General features: G+C 40.4%; 1 protein-coding gene across 11 annotated transcripts in view; it reads right to left on the minus strand.

Moving 5' to 3' along the window:
- The window catches only part of MAST2 (microtubule associated serine/threonine kinase 2), a 219837-nt gene that overhangs the window by 91639 nt on the left and 106250 nt on the right, over positions 1-21948 (minus strand). For 8 of the 11 annotated variants that reach the window (XM_077333906.1, XM_077333905.1, XM_077333902.1 and 5 more), the window contains 2 exons: positions 14590-14681; positions 649-724 (listed from right to left, as the gene is read on the minus strand). In XM_077333906.1, the coding sequence (XP_077190021.1) occupies positions 649-724; positions 14590-14681 (168 nt within the window). Of the gene's footprint in view, positions 1-648; positions 725-14589; positions 14682-21424; positions 21595-21948 lie in introns of those variants that run through there. The other 3 variants (XM_077333911.1, XM_077333910.1, XM_077333912.1) reach the window with 2 other exon arrangements.

The raw sequence follows: 21948 nt of genomic DNA on the forward strand, positions 1-21948 counted from the left end.
GGAGATGTTTGTGCACTGGCGTATAGGAGGGGCAGGGAGACAAGGATTGTTCTTGATTGAACACACTAAGAATAAGCTGAGGCCCAGCAGCACTACCAGTGCCTCGGTAGCTCACTTTGGACAGAATACAACTTGCAGTCTGAGCTAAATTGTCTGAGATGGCACTCTTCATCATGTGTGGCCAATATTACCAACCCCTACCTAAAGGCATGGGGACTTATCTGAACTAGACCACTTTCTGCTGACAGCTTGTTTGTTTGATTGGGTTGAGCCCGGATAGAAGCTAACACCCAGCAGTCAAGATGGGCAATTTCTGACAAAAGTCTCTGTCCTCATATGTTAACGTTCTTCACCACCAATTCCTAAGCAAAACAGAGAGCAAATTTAAAATCCAGTTTCTACATTTCTTTGTCTTATATTTTCACACATGGGTACAGAAATCTAAAAATTATGTGCTTCATGATAAACCAGCATAAATGGATGGCTGATTCAGATGCATTTGTTTACCATGTTACAAATTCTAGACAAGAAGTAAGATTTCTTCAGAATTACTAAGTCAGTCATGCCAAATCACTTTAAAATGTGAAAATTGTGAAGGATCCCCCATGACCTTTGCAACCTAATCAGAACAAAAACGTGCAAACATACCTACGGGCAGGAACAAAGGAAAAGTGAGAAGGTGCATTTGGGGAGAAATTTCTGGGACTATCCAATGGACTTCCACCTGTTAGAAAAGGGTAAAAATGTCAATATTTATGCAGCATTCATAATCAGTACCTTCTGCTATCATATTTAATTATGCCTGACATACTACATGAACTAGTTGTCATACTACTACTAATCAATTTTTTTGTGTATATCAGAGAAGCTTATCTTACATTATTTTATAGCTGCTGATATTTTCTATTTATTACAAATTATTTTCTATTACACATATGAAGGAAATTTTGAAAATGAAAAAACTATATAAAGACATTCAACCATTGTTAGCAGAAAATTACCAGGAGGATAAACATTGTACCCTTTTTTTAAAAGCAATGCTTGAATCTTATGAACTATGAACTCGCTCTACACTAGCCTGCCTTTGGGCTTGATCCGGAAACTGCAACTGGTCCAAAATGCGACAGCTAGGGTTCTCACGGCTACACCCTGGAGGGCACATATCCAGCCAGTGCTGAGGCAGCTGCATTGGCTACCGGTTATCTTCTGGATCAGGTTCTAGATTTTGGCTTTGACCTTCAAGGCCATCCGTGGTCTGGGCCCAGTGTATATGAGGGACCAGTCACTATAATTATAATTTTAAAGGTATTTATCTATAAAATACAATGGTTCTTATTTCGGTTGGGTACAATTGTAGCCATCATTTATATTTTAAGTTTCAGACTTCATAACTAATCTACTTTGACTACCACATTGGTGTCATAACTACATATCTAATGTTACATATTTTTCCACTTCTATGTTTTCATTAGAACCTTTAATAAGGAGACTATTACAGTGGAAAAGAAAGTCATATCTCATATCAATTACTCATTTGTATACAAGATATTACATTAGAAACAGATTTTTATTCTTCTGTTTTATTATCATATATATACATATGCATTTGTAGAATATGTTCTCACTTTAAGTTGGTCTCCTGCTAGCAAAATACACAGTCCATCTCTCTTCAAATTTTGTATTGTTGTTCAATAGGCTGTTAATTTTGCCAGTACTGCATCTTCAGAAAGAAATTTTCAAGCTGGCAATGGCAAAAAGCTTTATTCAGAATGAGTTCCTAGGTATAAAACCTTGTTTTCGTATTTTACTTCCTCAGTAAATTTATTTCTTAATTGTTTTTTTTTTCCAGGGATACAAAGTGTTTCTTCAACCCACTACCTAATTCTTATATTTTGTTCATCTTATACTTTATATTTTAAGCCATATAATTGGGGTCTATTAGTATCAAAAGTCCATAAAGGTAACTATCTTATAAATGGGGACCCTCCCTAGACTCCACCTTCACATACCTGGGGATGGGACAGAGGTTAGAAGGGAATCGAACACACCCAGAGTGCAGACCGTGTTTCCACAGCCAGGTCCTATACGGGATACCAGTGCTCCCAACCCTTCTCTTGTCCAACCTCCTCCCCCAGCCATAGCACCCCTGACCCATGATCGTTGGAATCCCAGCCCCCCTACATGCCCCCCCCACCTGACTGAACCTCCCTCTTCTTGTTTTATAATCAGTTTTATAATCAGCTGCTGAAATTCAGTTGCATCTCTTAGAACTCCACCTTTAATACTCATGATTTCTTTTAGTCTGGAGATCCATTGATAATATTGAATTTTTATAACTTCATCTGTAATATCTTGCCAAGACTTGATTTTCATCCTGAGTGTTTATCATCATGCTATATGTTAAAAAAATCATTTTTATTTCTTCTATTATTTTATTTCTCATATTTATTGTGGCCCTACAGCCTCCCTTTCTTGATTCTTCAAAATGGGTGGAATGACCTGCCTTGAAAATTGGAATCACTGCTCAACACGCTTTCAAAAATGAAATATAAACTCAGATTTTAAATCTCGCTGTATTTGAAAAAATTCAAAAAAATAAGAACAGGACAGGACAGGACAGGTCAGGACAGGACAGGACAGGAAGGCCTGGAAGATCATTGTCCATGGGGTCACAATGGGTCGGACACGACTTAGCACCTAACAACAACAACATCCCACAGGAGGAATTTAACTTTTTCTTTGTTTGAGCTGTTGGAGGAATCCATGAGTAATGGGAAGATGAATTTATTTCTTACAGAGTTGAAGGTAGGGCACCTTAAGAGGACATGTTCGACTGACTATCTCCCCAGAATTACAGGGGCAGAGTCTTTCAGCTACTGGGGTTTTCTTGAAGCGACCCACCAGCATGGCAGAAGGCAACGCAGAGCATCTAGCCAGTGTGAATGCTCTCCTATAGTACCTTGTCATAGTTGCAGTCTTTACTTGCTTCAAGATGACTATTAGTATACTCGGTCACATTCTCTTGAAATACTCAAAGCAATAATCCATTAGAGACTACCTATACTGAACGTGAAGTTTAAAAGGGCATAATTTTTTAATGAACTACCACTAACTACTACTACTGCATTTAGGTAGAAAAAATTAAATGCATTGTAATAGGATGGAGGATTCTTGTCTTGGCAGTAGTAGACCATGAAGCAGTAACATGAGTCAGCAGTGTGATTTGATGGCTGAAAAGGCAATGGAATTTTGGGCTGTCTCAAAAGAAGTAGATTACATAAGGTGATGGTACTACTTTACTCTGCTTTGGTTAGACCAGACTGTTCAGTTTTGGGCACAACAACTGAAAAAGGATATAGACAAACTGGAGCGTGTTCAGAGAAGAGCAATGAAAATGGTGAGGTGTCTGGAGAGCAAGACATATGAAAAAAGGTTGAGGGAGCTTGATCTGTTTAGCCTGGAGAGAAGACGACTTTGATATGATAGCTAACTTCAAATACCTGAAAGAATGTCAGATAGAAGATGAAGCAGAGTTATTTTCTGTTGCCTCAGAGCTCCAGACCAGAACCAACGGGTTGAAATTAATTCAAAAAAAATTTCGGCTAAACATCCAGAAAAAGTTCCTGACAGAGCAGATCTTCAGTGGGCTTCCTCAGAAGGTGGTGGGTTCTTTGGAAGTTTTTAAGAAGAGGCTAGATAGCCATCTGATAGATATGCTAATTCTGTGAATTTAGGCAGGTTGTGAGTAGGTGGGTAGAAGGCATTGTGCTGATACTTGGGTCTAGTAGCTTTTTCTTGCATGCCCAGGGAAATACCAATGGTCACTTGGGGGAAGTAAATTTCATCCAGGCCAGACTGGCCAGGGATTCTCAGGTTTTGGAGGGGAATCTTCTGGGCATGGAATTGGGTCACTGTGAGTGGGCAGGTAGTTGTGAGTTTCCTATATTCTGAAGGGGGTTGGACTAGATGATCCTGGAGATCCCTTCCAAGTCCATGATTTGATGTCCAGTGTTTCTTTTTAAAATATTTTCCCTAGTTTTATAGTATCAAATCATTAAATTAATATATTCAACCTTCAGTAGAAGGTTTAAATGGTAAGCTCAATAAGTTCTTAACTGAACAAATGAGATTACAAGGTTTTGAAAACAACCATACTGGATGTGTAACACATTCTGACTCAGCACATAATGTAGTAGGAAATTCCAATATACGTGATTAAAATGTGGAACTCGCTGCCAAAGGATGTAGTGATGGCCACAGAGATAAAATGGAATTTGATTAGTTCATGGAGGATAAGTCTGTCGATGGCTACTAGCCATGATGACTGAGTGTATTTGGATATATTGAACCCCCAAAATATTGGTTATGTCCTTATATTCCAATATTGGTATGGGATTCAGATTCGGTAACGTTCAGGAATCCTGGGTTTTTTCCAGGTCCATTATACCTTATCAGGACCATTAAATGGCAAATCTATATTGGTGTATATTCACTGGTGGTGGGGGGTAAGGCAGAGGCACCAAATTTGCAGCATTGCTTCTGGAGCCATTCCTCAAAAGAACTCCCAGGTTTCAAAAAGATTGGACCAGGAGGTCCAGTTCTATGGACACCCAAAGAAGGTGCCCCAATCCTCCACTGACCTAGTTGGGGTGAAATTAAAGCCCTATACTGAAATTAAATTTCAAGTGTTTAAAAGTTAAACCAGTTCCTAAAACAGACCCTTATTACTAAAAGTCTATTTAGCAGAACCTAAGCATTATATTCAATATCCATTGCCCTCATCCTCCTACACATACCACAACCAGGCCTAATCAACAATGAAACTCCACAAGAAGCTAGAAGCCACAAAACTAGAAGAAACTAAAACCTAAAAATAAAGCCAAAGAGAATATTTAAAAGGCCTGAGGCCCTTGACTTCATTTCCCTACCACCCTCCAAGCCCAAAGAACAACTAACAGTAGCAGTAGTAGAAGAGTTGGTTCTTATATGCCGCTTTTTTCTACCTGAAGGAGGCTCAAAGCGGCTTACAGTCACTTTCCCTTTCCTGTCCCCACAACAGACACCTGTGAGGTAGGTGAGGCTGAGAGAGCCCTGATATCACTGCTCTGTCAGAACAGTTTTATCGGCACTGTGGTGAGCCCAAGGTCATCTAGTTGCATGTGGTTGCATGTGGAAGAGTGCAGAATCGAACCCGGCATGCCAGATTAGCCCTGAGAAGGGGGGGGGCGATTTTACCAGGAGGTGCCAGCCTCAACCATAGGCCTGGTGAAAGAGCTCCATTTTGCAGGCCCTGCAGAAAGCTGACAAATCCCGCAGGGCCCGCAGCTCATTCCAGCAGGTAGGGGCCAGAACCGAAAAGGCCCTGGCCCTGGTTGAGGCCAGGCATGCCTCCCGGGGTCCTGGAATCACCAACAAGTTTGTCCCCGCAGAGAGTAAGTATTAGAACAACAAAGAGAGATTATGACTCTCAACATGTCTGATGTATGTTAATTATTTGAAAAGCTGAATGTTCTGTGTTTGGCTTTCCAGATACTGTGCACCAACATATGGGAAGCTGGCAATTCTTGTGGTCAAAATTAATACCTAACAACTCAAAACTAATATGTGGGCCTACAAGTAGTTTTAATGACTAAATTACAACTATTATCTGGGGAAACAACAGCAGTCCTTCACCCAAACACAACCCAAACACAACCTAACAGCATGAAATAGAGACACTAAAACACTATTAAGCATGGGAGTGGGAAGGGAGAGAAACTATTGGGATTTTTTCCCATTTGATGGAAAAGTCAGCAGTAGTCTTTTGTCCACCCATTCAGTGTGGTGGAATTTGCTTTAGGGACGTGGATAAAACTTTGCTTTTCCTTTCTTCTACTGACTAGTGCTGAATTTCCATTTTTCTTTCTTTTAGCTGATCAAGGATTTCCTACATCACTTCTTTAATATGTTGTGCACATAATTTACTGTTGTAGGGCAATTTTAATTTGAAAAACTTAGACCATTGCTTATTTAAGAAACAAAACAAAATATAACACTTGTATTGGTTGCTGCTTCCAGGGAATGGGCATTCTTGAGGTATCGAATGAAACTGCCTGAAAGATGCTCGGAGGAAAATCAATCAGATACAGGTTCCTTCAAAGAGTTTATTTTTTAAAAAATCTGAAATCCTAATTGTGTCAAGGGTCAGCAGGCAGCCACTTATACTCTTCTTGGAGAACTTAAGACCAATTTTCTCTGCTTGGATACCAGCCATCAAAGATGAGAGGCTCTTGAATCAAGAGGAGCAGGTGGTTCATTCTAGTTGAACTGCCAGCAGTTTTCTTTTGAACATTACCCCAGTTTTGTTGTCTAAAGAGCATACATGGGATACGCTGTCAACTAGTTTGAAGAACATTTTGAACAAAATGAATTGTAGCATTTCACGAAGCTTATGAAAGCCAACAGTACTCCCTATTTGCAGTGTGTGCTTAAATTCTATTCATATTTCTTGGCAGAGTTATTATACCATCTGGAGTTCCCCCAGCAAGATTGGATTGCTACCAAAGTTTAGAATAGATTAGAAGGGCTGTCTGGGTCACCAGTTTCAGAAAGGGAGCCATTGTTTTATGAAGCACAGCATAGATGTCTCCCATTTTTCTTTGCCCAACACACAGTTGTCTAATTGGTGAAACCTCTTAAAAGACTGACAAATCCTGCATAATTTCTTTTTCAACGGCAGACATTCTTTATTGATGTATGTTCAGTTCCTAGTCCTCTCAAGTCTTTCAGTGTGCTAAAACCCATTAGTAACTGCTGATACTGAAATAATACTCTTATGGTCAGAAGATAAATGGTATTAGTTGGGTCACTTTTGTATCAATCTTCATGAAGGTCTCAAGCCTGAATTGCAGTTAGCATCACTGCTGAAACAACTGACATGTAACTGAAATTCAAAGTATTTGGTACTGTCCCAAGGCATCATAGCACAAGCTTAGCATCAGATGGAAGTCTAGCAAAAGCTGTACCCAAACCTAATACACAGGGCAAGCCTAGAAAACTAAAATTAAATAACAGGAGGAACTTCTGAATGGTAAGAAAGGGTGATTACAAGGGAAGGTTAAAGGAGTCGTTTCCCCGAGAGATCATTAAATATCAGGGATTCTCTAGCATAGAAAAGCCTGTATGTGACAGGTAAAAGGACTAGATAGTTTATAAGTCCCCTTCCAACTATCACACCTCATAAAAAAGAGTTGAGTCTTTCTGATGACATGCCAGGATTCTGACTGGCCCTCACTGGGGGACATGTCCCAACTAGGGTGATGGCACTCCCCCACTGAGGACCAATCAGAGACTTTTCCCTGCCCCTGTCTTCCTCCTCCATGCCACATCCTGGCCCTTGGCGTAAGAAGGAAGAGCCAGCAGGAGGTAAGCCAGGGAATTGAAGATGGTCGTCTAGGCATACTCTATCAAACTCCACTGTGACCATACCCATGCTGTGCTCCCCGCCCTCCTGACCGCCCAGAGGCCATGGAGAGCCATCCAGGTGCCCTCCACTTTGGCCATACCACGCTCCCCACCCTCCTGGCTGCAGGGAGAGCATGTGGGGTGCCATCCATCCCCACACTGCCATGTCAGCACTGGTGGCCAGCCTCACTGCCAAGTCTGTCCTAGTCTGCCCTCCCTCTCTCCAACCTAGATTCTGTTCAAATGACTGGAGCTGCAGAAGGCAGCAATGGCATAGTTAAATAATTTCAGACTCTGGACTTATAATACTAATAATAATTTTTTTACGCTGTCCTTCATAAGGAGTTCAACATGGGTAACAACATAATACAAAAGGAAGAGTGCATGCACTTGAAAGCTCACGTTTTTAATAAATCTTTGTTGGTATTAAAGGTGATATTAGACTTGTATTTTGTTCTGCTGCTTCAGACCAACACAGCTACCCACTTGAATCTAACATAATATATAGTCCTTAAAATCATAAAACATTTTTAAGTCATCTGTTACCCCCAAGCAGATTAATAACTCAAGTGAGGGGGATAGAGCTCCCAGAGCAGATCTTCCTCAGTTTCCAGTAGCAGGGTCAGCATTTCTTGTTGGTCTCTCCAGGCCCTGACCATATGCCTAGTGAAATAGCTCTGTCTTACAGGCCCTGCAGAAATGGTTGAGATTCTGCAGGGCCCTGATCTCTGGCAGAGATCTCTTTGGCATCCGCCAGACGCGGATGTTGGATTTTCGTAGGGCAAACTTTAATAAACTCAGAGACATGATGAGTGTCATACCATGGACGAGAATGCTGGAAGGGAAGGGAGCATGTGAAGGGTGGGCGCTACTCAAACAGGAGCTATTGCATGCTCAATCAATGACTATCCCAGAAAGACGAAAACACTGCAGGAGCTCTAAGAAGCCTATTTGGATGAACAGAGAACTTCAAGAGGAACTAAGAAAGAAAAGGAAAATGGAGGGAAATGGAGGGAAGGACAGAGCTCTAAAGAAGAGTACCTACAGGTTACTAGGCACTGTAGATCAATCATAAGAAAGGCCAAAGCTGAGAGTGAGCTAAGATTGGCCAGGGAAGCCCACTGTAACAAGAAAAGATTTTTCAGTTATGTGAGGAGCAAACGTAAAGTAAAGGAGGCAATAGGGCCACTGTTGGGTGCGGATGGACAAACTCTAACGGAAGATGCAGAGAAAGCAGAAAGGCTTAGTGCCTATTTTACATCTGTTTTTCCCCACAGGTCAAAGTGTTTAGGCACATCTAGAGATGGCCATAGCCAAAGGACAGTGTCTGGGTGGCAGGTTAACATGGATAGAGAGGTTGTCGAGAGGCATTTAGCTGCACTGGATGAGTTCAAATCCCCTGGTCCGGATGAAATGCACCCGAGAGTACTCAAAGAACTTTCCAGAGAACTTGCACAGCCCTTGTCCATCATCTTCGGAACCTCTTTAAGGACTGGATATGTCCCGGAGGACTGGAAGAGAGCAAATGTTATTCCAATCTTCAAAAAAGGGAGGAAGGATGACCCGGGAAACTACAGACCAGTGAGTCTGACCTCTGTTGTGGGAAAGATAATGGAGCAGATATTAAAGGGAGCGATCTGCAAACATCTGGAGGACAATTTGGTGATCCAAGGAAGTCAGCATGGATTTGTCTCCAACAGGTCCTGCCAGACCAACCTGGTTTCCTTTTTTGACCAAGTAACAGGTTTGCTGGATCGGGGAAATTCGGTTGATGTCATTTACTTGGATTTTAGTAAAGCTTTTGATAAGGTTCCCCATGATGTTCTGATGGATAAATTGAAGGACTGCAATCTGGATTTTCAGATAGTCAGGTGGATAGGGAATTGGTTAGAGAACCGCACTCAAAGAGTTGTTGTCAATGGTGTTTCATCAGACTGGAGAGAGGTGAGTAGCGGGGTACCTCAGGGCTCGGTGCTCGGCCCGGTACTTTTTAACATATTTATTAATGATTTAGATGAGGGGGTGGAGGGACTACTCATCAAGTTTGCAGATGACACCAAATTGGGAGGACTGGCAAATACTCCGGAAGATAGAGACAGAGTTCAACGAGATCTGAACACAATGGAAAAATGGTCAAATGAGAACAAGATGCAATTTAATAAAGATAAGTGTAAAGTTCTGCATCTGGGTCAGAAAAATGAAAAGCATGCCCAATGGATGGGGGATACGCTTCTAGGTAACTGTGTGTGAACGAGACCTTGGGGTACTTGTGGATTGTAAGCTAAACATAAGCAGGCAGTGTGATGCAGCGAATGCCATTTTGGGCTGTATCAACAGGAGCATCACATCAAAATCACAAGATGTCATAGTCCCATTGTATTCGGCACTGGTCAGACCACACCTGGAGTACTGTGTGCTGTTCTGGAGGCCTCACTTCAAGAAGGACGTCGATAAAATTGAAAGGGTACAGAGGAGAGCGATGAAGATGATCTGGGGCCAAGGGACCAAGCCCTATGAAGATAGGTTGAGGGACTTGGGAATGTTCAGCCTGGAGAAAAGGAGGTTGAGAGAGGACATGATAGCCCTCTTTAAGTATTTAAAAGGTTGTCACTTGGAGGAGGGCAGGATGCTGTTTCTGCTGGCTGCAGAGGAGAGGACACACAGTAATGGGTTTAAACTTCAAGTACAACGATTTAGGCTAGATAGCAGGAAAAAGTTTTTCACAGTCAGAGTAGTTCAGCAGTGGAATAGGCTGCCTAAGGAGGTGGTGAACTCCCCCTCACTGGAAGTCTTCAAGCAAAGGTTGGATACACACTTTTCTTGGATGCTTTAGGATGCTTAGGGCTAATCCTGCGTTGAGCAGGGGGTTGGACTAGATGGCCTGTATGGCCCCTTCCAACTCTATGATTCTATGATTCTATGAATTCCATCAAGCTAGGGACAAGGACAAAAAGGTCCTGGCCTTAGTCCAGGTCAATTTCACTTCATTTGGACCAGGGATCCTAAACAGATTTTGATCTGCTGATCTTAATTTAGGGGGTGTAAGGGGAAAAAACAGAGCTTCTTGTGGGCCAGAGTGGTAAGGCAGCAGACATGCATTCTGAAAGCTCTGCCCACAAGGCTGGGAGTTCGATCCCAGCAGCCAGCTCAAGGTTGACTCAGCCTTCCATCCTTCCGAGGTCGGTAAAATGAGTACCCAGCTTGCTGGGGGTTAAACAGTAATGACTGGGGAAGGCACTGGCAAACCACCACGTATTGAGTCTACCATGAAAATGCTAGAGGGCGTCACCCCAAGGGTCAGACATGACTTGGTGCTTGCAGAGGGGATACCTTTACCTTTAAGGGGGAAAAAGACTGACCCATAGCTATGCCAGTACCAGACTGTTTAGTGACTTGATGGTCTTATGCTCCACAATGTATATCATATTCTTAGTATAACATACAAAGCACAAAATGAACATTTGTTAATAATGTTCTACCCATAATGCACAAGATTATACATAAGGAAATCGTGGCAAATACAAAACCTTCCCAACAGCATTTGGGGTAAAAACAGCAGCATTCTAGTCCAGAGGAAAGAGGTAAAGGATCCTCTCTGTGTACTTTTTTCAAGAACATTTACAATTCATTTTATAAGGCATCTTGAAGAGTTAGATGTGAATGATGGAAATCCAGGCTCAAATACCTGGGAGACCTTGGATCAATCACCGTGGGTCAGCTACTGTGAAATTCACTGTAACTTTGGGTCAGTCAACTAAATTAAATGGAGAGAGGATTTCTCTGAGCTCCTTTGAAGAAAAGCAAAAAAAAGTATAATAAAAAGACAAAGTAGCTCTTTAAAATCCTGAAAGATAGAAAATGGAAGTTATTTTCCTCCCCTATTTCATCGTGTGAGATGGGTAAGGGGGAACATGGCAAGCCTTTCCTCATTTAACTGGTAAACGGGGAACAGAATGATATGAAGAAACTGGCTCAAAATGGATCTTTTACAAATTCATGTTCATATATTTTACATAATGCAATTGCACATGATCACTAACTGGTCTTCTATAAATTGTGTTTAGCATTTAGCATTAAAGACTGCAATCACTGCTTTCTTACCGCCATTCTCAGTGGAAGGGGGAAATACTGTTTGTACACTATCAAAAGTGCCATTATTATTCTTTGGTTCCCATGTATTAGACATGAGAGACAAATGGGATATTTATACTCAAAGACAGCATGCCTCAGTATGGCATTTAGAATGGAAGAGATATATGGTGGACTTCACGTTCATTTAATTTACAAACCCGCCTTTCTCCAAACAACTGGAACTTCTTTATGGGCTTCCTTAAGGCACTGATTGGAAACAAGATGCCGGGATAGACTGGATCATAGTCTGATTTATGCAGAGACAGCCTCTGAATGTCAGTTGCTTGTAGGAGAGGGGAACAAATTACAGCAGAATGTTGTTACCTTCTTGCACAATTTGAGGTCTCCCAAGAAGCATGTTCAACCTTACTGGACTCAGGATATTGAACTTAATGGTAGGCCAACTCTGGCTTGATCCAAATGGCTAGGCTTAGGGTCTTATGTCATCTATCAGACCTGTTATTTTCTTTTCTGGCAGCCAGCATTCACAAGTTGATTGTTCCTGGACATGGCAACTTCATTTAGTGTGCACTCTCTCACCATGCATCCTGCAGTTACCACATATTCACCTCCTCCAGGCTGTGTACATTGCTCATAACTTGCATTCCTCTCCATCTTCTCTCCCTTCCACCCCCAGAATCCCAAGCTTCATCCCACTACAGTGCTCTATACAGGGCAAACCAAGGAACAGTGAGATATACTCAGGTTTGCTGATTCTCAGTTCCCATACAAAGGAAGAGAAAGACGGCCCTCTATCCCTCTGCCACCACATATTTAGGTTAAGGCTAGAGCAACATGCACAAACTTAACTTGACAGTCAATTTGTTATTGGGTACTGATTAGAATATTGACTAGGATCTGGGGCATCTTACTCAAAACCACAGAGAGTCATGGAATTTCACTGGGTGACCTTGGGACTGGACTGGAAAGCAGTGGATTTGGGCTCCTATGCAGGCAATTAATACTCACAATATGCATAAGCGGAATCAGCATACAAGAAATATGATAAATAAAAAATAAAATAAATGTTTAAGTAGATACAGTTTCCATGCAACATCAGTTAGCTTTTAAAATAGCCAACAAAATCTTGGCTACTAAGTCCTTGTTACTTAATACGATGTTTAACCAGTGTTCCTTGTTTACACAAAGAAAGTTCAGTTTCTTCAGGTACTCAGCCAGAGGATGACGAAGCTGTGCAAATCTGGGACATTCCGCAAGTACATGAAACAGTGTGTCTAAGACATTACACCCATGAAAAAAGAATCAGAGAAAGGAATTTGCAAGAATTTACCCTGCATTATGTTTGATGGGAAAATATTCAACCATGCTAACAGATAGATAGAAAAATAAGTATCCGAGAATCAAGAACATACACAGAAGATTCCAATAGTTGCGCATCTATATATTCCAGTCTCTGGGTTATTAATTTTACTATTGCCACTTGTTCTTGAACAATAAGGGATGTAATGTCCAGACCAATTTTCTTTAGCTCCAATTTTATTTTTTTAGACCAATTATAAGAATCGGGATCACCCAAAAGGTTGGTTAATAAGCTATTTGGGTGTACATGGAAATGAATCTTTAGATAATATTTAAAGCTTTACAGCCAAGTTCTGGTTTCTAGTTGTTGACCAATCTCTGCAACTAAAGTGTTATCCACCACAGTTTGGGACTTCTAGTAATTGCCTAAAAAAAGGATCATTGTGCATTTTCTAAGTCACTATTAAATGCTTCTACCCATATCAGAATCCCATATAGAATCTGTGGTATTATTTTGCATTGTCCACTTTAAGAATGGCTGGCAGATTTCTGTTGCCTTTTTGATGGTAAAACTTGGCTAAAATTGCCAGAAGGCCTTTAGAAAATTTGATAAACTCCCCTCAGACTGAACTAAATCCCTCCAGCCCATAGCCAGCATATTAATCCCCATTCAGCTGTGGCCAATTACAGAGCTAAGACCTTGTCTGTTGCCCTGATACTTATCTGCCAAGTGAGGCTTTTAAACCCCTCACTACCAATAGCTGTTGTTAAAACACTCAGAAACGGAACCATCCACCCTAGTATACACAGACTACAAGTTCTCATGATATTCCTTTCTGGAAACCTTTCTAAGGTTAATTTCCTCTTATCTAGGTCTAGTTTAGGTCACAAGACTTAATCCTCAAAGTCCAGCCATGACAACATTACTAACAGAGAGCTCATTAGATTAGGTCAGCCTTTTGACCATTGAGGAACCCCTGAAGTAATTTCTCAAGCTTTGAGGAGCCCTGGAAGTGATATTAACTGGCTATGCTTCCCTACCACCACCACCACCTCACCCCACCCCTGAAGTGCCATGTCACTGGAAGTGACATCACCATCTGTGTTAATAGGCTTAAGGATGATTGAGAGAGGAGAGACAACAGATGGTTTGAGGATGGAATAGGTGTGCAGACTCTACCCCCTCTCAGGCACAGAGACAATAAGAGAACTCACCCTCGGGAGGGGGAGCAATGGAAGCAGCCTGTTTCCTTACTTGTGGCTGAATCCATTAAGGCAGGAGGGGAAAGGATGTGGACCCCTTCCAAAACTCATGTGGACCCCCAGGATTCCCTGAACCCCTGTTTGGGAATCCCTGGATTAGGTACTCTATGGACGATAAATTTTAGACAGAATGGATGGGAAACAGTACAAACGATAGAAGGTTACAGGGGGATAAAGCACATTGTCCACACAAAATTAATTTGTGACTATTTTAAATAATGTTGTATCTTGGAAGTCACCTCTTTAAGAACTCCAGTTTACCAAACACAACATTAACTACTTCATTACATGATGCCCAATCTGCAGCTAACGGGCAGATGCTATTCCTCTTTGCTGCAAAAGTTACATTACATTACAGGCATTACATTATTTATAAACTTTCCCTAAGTTCTATTCTAAATACCAAATTCACATCAAAAGCAGGCACCCAGTATAATGAAAACAACAATTCTAACAAACAATTATTTGCAAATATACCACAAATACTATTACCTGCATGCCCATGGAGTGGAGAGTGTGGCCGTGGAAGTGTTGGAGATGTGCTAGAAGTCACGATCAAACTCTTTCTATTACTAGTCCGACAGCTGAAATAAAAGTAAACAGACGATTTAATAAGGTGCAAAAATATATTTTTAAGAATTTATAGCATAGGTTTTTATTTCTCACACTGAAAGATTTATCTGATAACTATAGTCTCTGGATAAAATGATATGGAAAAACGTTAAGAGTTTTTTGGTGACTACATGGATGTACTACATTGGTATCATTGTCACACCCATCTACTTTCTTTGGCTCATTGTGTAGCTTTGCTCATGGTTCTATTACAGAAAAACTCAAGGACTAAGGAACAGAAAAGGTAGGATTGTTTTGTTTCATGTATGAAAGCTGAAGAGTAAAACTAGTTTGCTTTGGGAAATCGTTAGAAAATATTAGATACATTGAATATAAAATAAATTTTAAATCCTAAATCCTTAACAATATTAAAATAATATTCCCAAAGAATTTGAAGATTTAGTAGTATTTACTTACTTAGCAATATCAATCCAAGCTAAGTACTGGAAAATACTGGTGAGTTCATAAAAATAAGACATACGCTACCAAATAGGGATGGTTATAAAGTCCTATTAGATCTGCAATTAAAATCAGGGATTCCTTACTCTACCTCACCGTTTAACTGATTGCATTCCTATCAATGACTTCCAATTAACTGTTGTAACTAGTTCATTTTTTAAACAAACATTGGGGGGGAGTATTGGCTACACTCTTGCATAAAATCATAATTTTGCAATCATAACAAATGTGCTCTTATGCAACTTAGAATTTTGTTCTAATTTCCACAAGAGTTCACTTTTGTCATTCTTAATCTTGATAAATGTACTTCCTCAACTTCCCTAATATGATTTGCACAGGTCCCTAAACTGAGAGACCATGAAAGTATGCTACCATGGAATGTAAATTTTTCTAAGCACCACAGGAGCTTTATTCAGTCTTATGGAAACTTTAGATCCATATAAAACAACGTTTCTGAGAAAGGCTAAGAAAATATTTTTGAATGCCACAGGAAAGCCCTAAGGAATTTTTTAAGGACTTCTAATAATTTCTCTAAGTTCTAGAAGAACTCCTTAGAGATGTCTGGAAGCAAAATCAAGGAAGTATGTCATGCCCCTCAGAAAATATTTTTCTAAATAGCACACTTCCATGATTTCACAACTTGGAACTGAAACCCTACTGGAAGAGAAGATAAGTTTCTATCCACTTTCTCTACCATGCTTTCTCCACCAGGGTTTCATGAAACCCTGGGGTTTCTTGATGGCTCTGGAAGGGTTTCCTGAGTGGGTGGGCATTAATTAATTTTTAATATATTTTTAAAATTTGTTAAACATTTATCGGGTGATATGACCATATAAGGTCATGTTGACCCCCCTCCCCTCCCATAATAGCCAATGGAGGAACTGGGAAGGGGAGGAGCCCCAGGCAGACATGTACACAGCCATGCTTCCCAACCATATTTTGCACCACTGCATTACTTCTGCAGTTTCTCAAAGCCTGAAGGATGTTTCAGGGGTTTCTTAATGGTAAAACAGTTGAGAAAGGCTGTTCTACACCATTGATCATTTAATAATTTCTATGATGTCATCCATAAACTATTTTTAACAGCCCTTCCTAATGATTCCTAGCATGGAAGTTGCCTTTTGAAAATATTGTCACAAGAAACAGATATTTTGGGCGAGTGACCCACAATAAACCAAAGGGCTTTTTCTTGAATTGTCATCACCAGCACAGACATCAGTGTATATGTGAAATTAAGATTTTTTTTTTGTCCAATGGGCATCACTTATTTTGATGTTCATCTGCCATTTCATTGCCCGTTCATATAAGAAGTCTCCTGTCATATCAGAGCAGTGATTCACCTAGTCCAGCATAATGCTTCATACAGTGGCCTATCACTGGTGACTACAGGTCAGAATAAGTTGTCTGGAGCATAGATCACTGTATCCAATGTTACATTTCTCCTTAAGTGTGAGAAAGGAGGCAATGGTCTTGACAGACCTTATATACCAGCATAGCTATAAAAGCACATTCAGGAATAAAATGCCAAAAGATTGGCATTTAGCCTCTTCAACCCCTCTCTATGTAATGTGCTGCAATAAACCCACAATTCCTCTATGAACAAAGCTCGCAAAAGAAAAATGTCACAAACTGTCACAACTATTCAAACTGATAGACAAAACCAGTCAGCATTGTTCACAATGTTTCAAATATGAAAACAAATATTTACAATTTTTTCTTCATAATGGACAAGTCTAAAATTGACAATCAAATGAAAGCAACAGCTGCACTGGAAATTATAGCTTCTAATTATAGTAATTTAGAGATAGAAGCCATTTTGTTAGCAATGGCAACATTGACAACAGGAATAATTGAGTCCTCAAGATAAGAACAAGGAAATGTGGACAAAGACTCCTAAAGCATGGTGTCATGCCCGCACGCTCTGACACGCTGCCTGAGGGCAATCTGGGGCCCACAGGAACACCAAGTACTAGTCATGAAACAAATGTACCACCCTCCAGTCCATCGGAACCAGAGACTGAGTCGGACATAGAAGATCTGGCTGGAGATCTGTACCAGCCTGACTCACTGGTCCCTGTCAGGAGCCAACCCGCTGCGGAACATCCCCCCCCCCCGTGGTTAAAAAAAGGGAGAAAGGAGAGAAACGGCAAGCCAAGGAAGCAAGGCATGCCCAGCCCACAGTGGGACAGTGAGCAATGTGGATGCAGTGGCAGCGGCGGCAGCAGCCCGCTCCCCTGGGCAGGGCCCTCGCCCCTCTCCAGTCACCTCCTGCATGGGGTGGTCCATGGCCACAGCTGGCGTGGCTGGCAGAAGCACCTCCGCAGTGCTAGCTGGCAGCTCCTCTAGTTGGATCCCTGCTGGGCTTCAGCGCCGAAGTTGGGGTCATGGCGAAGAAAAGGTTGAGAACCACTGTCCTAGTGCAACTGGTGTCACCTGCCTACTCAATGCTTCAGCACCTTCTGCTAGATGGCACTCCTAGCAGAGGCTTCCTCAAGGCTCAGTTAGAGAATGAAGAGGATTCCATTGATCTCTCTGTAGTTCACCATTTGAACATGAGTGATCACACTGGTTGTCTCCTCCCTGACTTTACAATGAAACTGCACTGTTATCTTCCACCGTTTTATTTATTACCACCTTCCACCACTTCCCATTGGCCCCATTCCCTGCTTCCCTGTGAATGGGGAGACACCTACTGTGGTTTGTCTTTCTCTTGCTTCCTAGGAATGGAGATGACCTGTTGGGGCTTGTTTTTGTCTGCTATCCTGCTCCCAGCCCTCTCTGACTCACAAGCTGAGTCTTAATCATCCCTAGAAGGCCATTCCACAAGATGGGGCCCACCTGTGCACCTGTAAGGGCAGTTAATCTCACATATTTGCAGAAAGCCTTGCCCTGATAAACTAAGCTGTTATGAGAGGGAATAGCAGATAGTCCTGCAGATATAAGAATCTGAAGCCATGAAGTGCTTCATATGTGATATGCAGTAGCTTGAACTGAACCCGGTATATAAGGATATACAGAAGAGCACCTTTCCACTCCTTTAAGAACATGCAAATAGTATTCAAGTGTACTGGAGCTGCTAATTCACCTTACCTCCTCATCTTCCACTTTCTCATTAATGTCCCTTTTTTAACGACACTGCTTTTTCTGATCAGCAAACAGTATCTAGCAAAACAGCTTAAGACATAATCTTCTCTCACACTTGATGCCATTTTCTTTGTGACATGCTGCCACCAGCCTATATGTTTACCCAAGTTAAAATATTATAAATGAACCTTTTATATTTCATAAATGTTTTAACTTACCTATTCCTGATTACACATGGCAATTGAACTTGGATAAGATGAGCATTACTCTTTTTTAAAACTTGTCTGAGCCAAATCAAACATCCCATGACTTTAAACCAGTCAAATCAGAGAAGCCTGATTCGATTGGCCTGAATCTGATTCAGCTGATTTGTTGATGGAGCCCGCAAAATGGTACTTCTGAGCTAGGGAAAGAGAGCTCACCTTACCTTAAGAAGGAGAGGGTTGGGAAAGAGAATGCCAAACAGCATACTTAAACTGCCCATGGAAACGGTTTCACGTTAGGAGAAACTGTTTCTCTATAGCAGGGGTAGTCAAACTGCGGCCCTCCAGATGTCCGTGGACTACAATTCCCAGGAGCCCCCTGCCAGCAAACGCTGGCAGGGGGCTCCTGGGAATTGTAGTCCATGGACATCTGGAGGGCCGCAGTTTGACTACCCCTGCTCTATAGCAAAGCGCAGAAAGAGGTACTAGAACACTGTTCTGTCCTCTGCTTAAGTGCTTTTCCAAAGCAACAGGCTGAGATGAATATCACTCCTCTAAGCATTCATTTATCCCCTATAGCAGCATTTGCTGCCTGCCTCTTCAGCCTTCTACAGAAGTAGCCCTGGAGGCATTTAGCTGTGTGCTAAATCTCAATATATAAGAACTTTTATTTCTGGAGACGTTATAACTCTTGAATGAATACTATTTGGTTCTGGAGAACAGGAAATCTGAAACTATATTATCATTACATTTGATAAAAGTGGTATGATAAGCTGTAAAACCTCATTTCTGTGGTCATTTCAATAATATAATTCTACATATAATATAGATTCAGGCTTCAGGAAAGCTTTTCCTTCCCAATACAGCCTCCAGGAATTACCTACCAGCATAATACATTTGTTACCCCATTCTACGGCAATATTAATAGGCAAAGAAAGAAAAAGCCCCTATGGTAGGCTATGTGGTCACAGTACAAGCAAAGCAATGTGATCTCACATGAGTCACATTAGTGCTTTGTCTGCACCAGAGTACTGCTGTTTCATTTTATTAAGATACTGTTCCACTGCTTGTCCATGTTGTGTTTCTCAGTGTTTATATAGTAAACCAGGTTGGATAAATATAAATTATTTTAATGAAAAAAATTATACTTCTAATTTTTAAAGTTTAGAAAATATATCAATTTTAAGACATTATAATTAAAAGATCACAGGATAGGTATTATTTATTTTAATTCTGTAGCATGAGATTATATAATAAACTTTAAGAAGAGTTTTGAAAATGAATTTCAGTAGTTCATAAAATATGGCACTATGCCAAAAGTATCTTAGAACACAGTCTCCCATTATACTGGAAGTTATTTGATATCTAAAACAGTTTTTGTACTATAATTCATGATCTGCATTATGTGGATGAAGAGATAAGACATAAAACTTCCAACTTCTAGAGCAGATTTGAATGTTCTCTGAGAGACTGTGCGTTTGAAACCATATTATAAATAGTGGTTACCGTGAAGAAACAAGATAGAAACAAGAAGAAACAAGAAACAAGGCCAAAATTTGGTTATTTCGAAGCCAGAGCTCTAAGAAGGAATTCAGGAAGCTGTAAAACATCCTTCAGCATACTGATACGAGGACCAAACAAAATGCCTTCATGGTTTTCATACAAATTTCTTTATAAAAACTAAATATGCTGACAAAAAGTGCATGACATGAAAGGAAAGCATGTGGGGGCTTGTTTTAAAAGCCCCAGCCGAGATGTCTACACATTTTAATGCTTTCATTATTTCCTTTGCAGATTTACAATTTATAATTCAAAGGGTTACTAGGTTCTTCATTGTACTTGCTTCCAATATTTTCAGCAGTTATGTCAGTGTAACCATGTAACCAACCATATGCCCACCTGCTCAAACATCCTGCTTTCTTCACAGCTAGAGACTACTTCACGCTAAAATCTGATAGGATCTTTACATATCAATGTGGGTCAGAATGGGACATTCCTCCTGCTACTTGAAGGTACCACAATCTCACAGATGATTTAGTCAGAAATAAACAAATGTGAAGAGCCACTGCATCAACTTATAAAATCATTTACACTGAAGAGAAAGATACTTAAGAAATCTTGCTCATGATAGTATTGACCCTAAATAAGAAGACAATAAGACTGTGACTATCTCCTACTTAGGTGAAGCTGATGTCAAGATACCAAATCATAAACATCTCTCTGAACACATTTGTGCTCAAACTAAGACATCATGTATAAAGATCTCCAAATCTCCAAAGGATTCAGGTTAATTTTACCACTACAAAAAAGTATACAACCTACAAATAGTCATCTCATACATGTATAGTAAAAATGTGGTGGTACTTCTCATAATATTGTATTATGCTCTTTTGCTTCTCTATTAAACAAGTGAAGGAGCACTTCCACTTTAACATCATGTACTTGTTCACAACCCAAACAGTCTATTTACACAGACTTATAGCAACCATTTTCTATTGCTTCACACTGGCAATTTTAAACTTTAAAACCACAGGAAATGTAAGAACCACTCACTGAATCCATTAGCTCACCAAAGTGACATATTTAAGTATATATTATGACAAAATGATAATATAAATAAATAGTTTGGAGTCTAGCTCCAATCTGAGATACTACTACAAAGTAAAAATAAGCCATTTTGAAACAGAGGCTTTTCATCATTACTCCTAGCTTTAATTCCAGACAGATGAGCTTAATTAAAGAACTATCATATATTTACAGTGTGAATCCCTGTCACCCACTCTTGAGGAAGACAGACTGTATCAATTGACTTGTATTTTTCTAAATAGAATTCCAAGCAGCTCTGGGTGTTTTTATGCCTGCTATTGACAAACTATGCATTAATCCATCAGCTTTGAACTCTGTAATATTTTCAATCACAGGAAACAGGCAGATCAAGAAAACATTTTAAGATGTTTTTAAAAAATTACCTTTTAGATCGCCTTAGCATGCTGGTTTCTGGAAGAGAGAAATTGGATAGCACTGTCCAGGAGTCAGACATGATCTTTGTATGCTTTCATTTCCAGGAAAAATACTGCACAATCAAGCAACTAGCAATAAATAAGAGACCAGAGAAAACCAGTGACAGAGCCAATGCAAATTCCCTGTAGACCTTGCAGGCTGTTCCATTAATGTGAGTGAGACAAGTAGGCAGGCAAGCTGCTGCTGCTACTGCTTTCAAAGTCTCTGCTTTCTATTGATCTCATATAATCCTGCCTTTCCCTCTCAACCCAAAAATGTATTCACACAATGCTGTATCCAGTTCTTTCCCAGGAAGCTATATGGTCAAGCTAGTATTTTGTGTTTTTATCCTAAGTTAAGTAAACTGTGCATTTTCTTTTAAAAATTTTTTTCTAATCCTCAGACCCAGCTCTGATGTAACCTAAATTTCTATAACTGTAATCTATCACATTTTTTCCAGATGGCTTTTGGCATTGACTCAAGCCCACTATTT

The sequence above is a fragment of the Paroedura picta genome, chromosome 4, assembly GCF_049243985.1.
Source record: "Paroedura picta isolate Pp20150507F chromosome 4, Ppicta_v3.0, whole genome shotgun sequence".
NCBI classification, from domain to species: Eukaryota; Metazoa; Chordata; class Lepidosauria; order Squamata; family Gekkonidae; genus Paroedura; species Paroedura picta.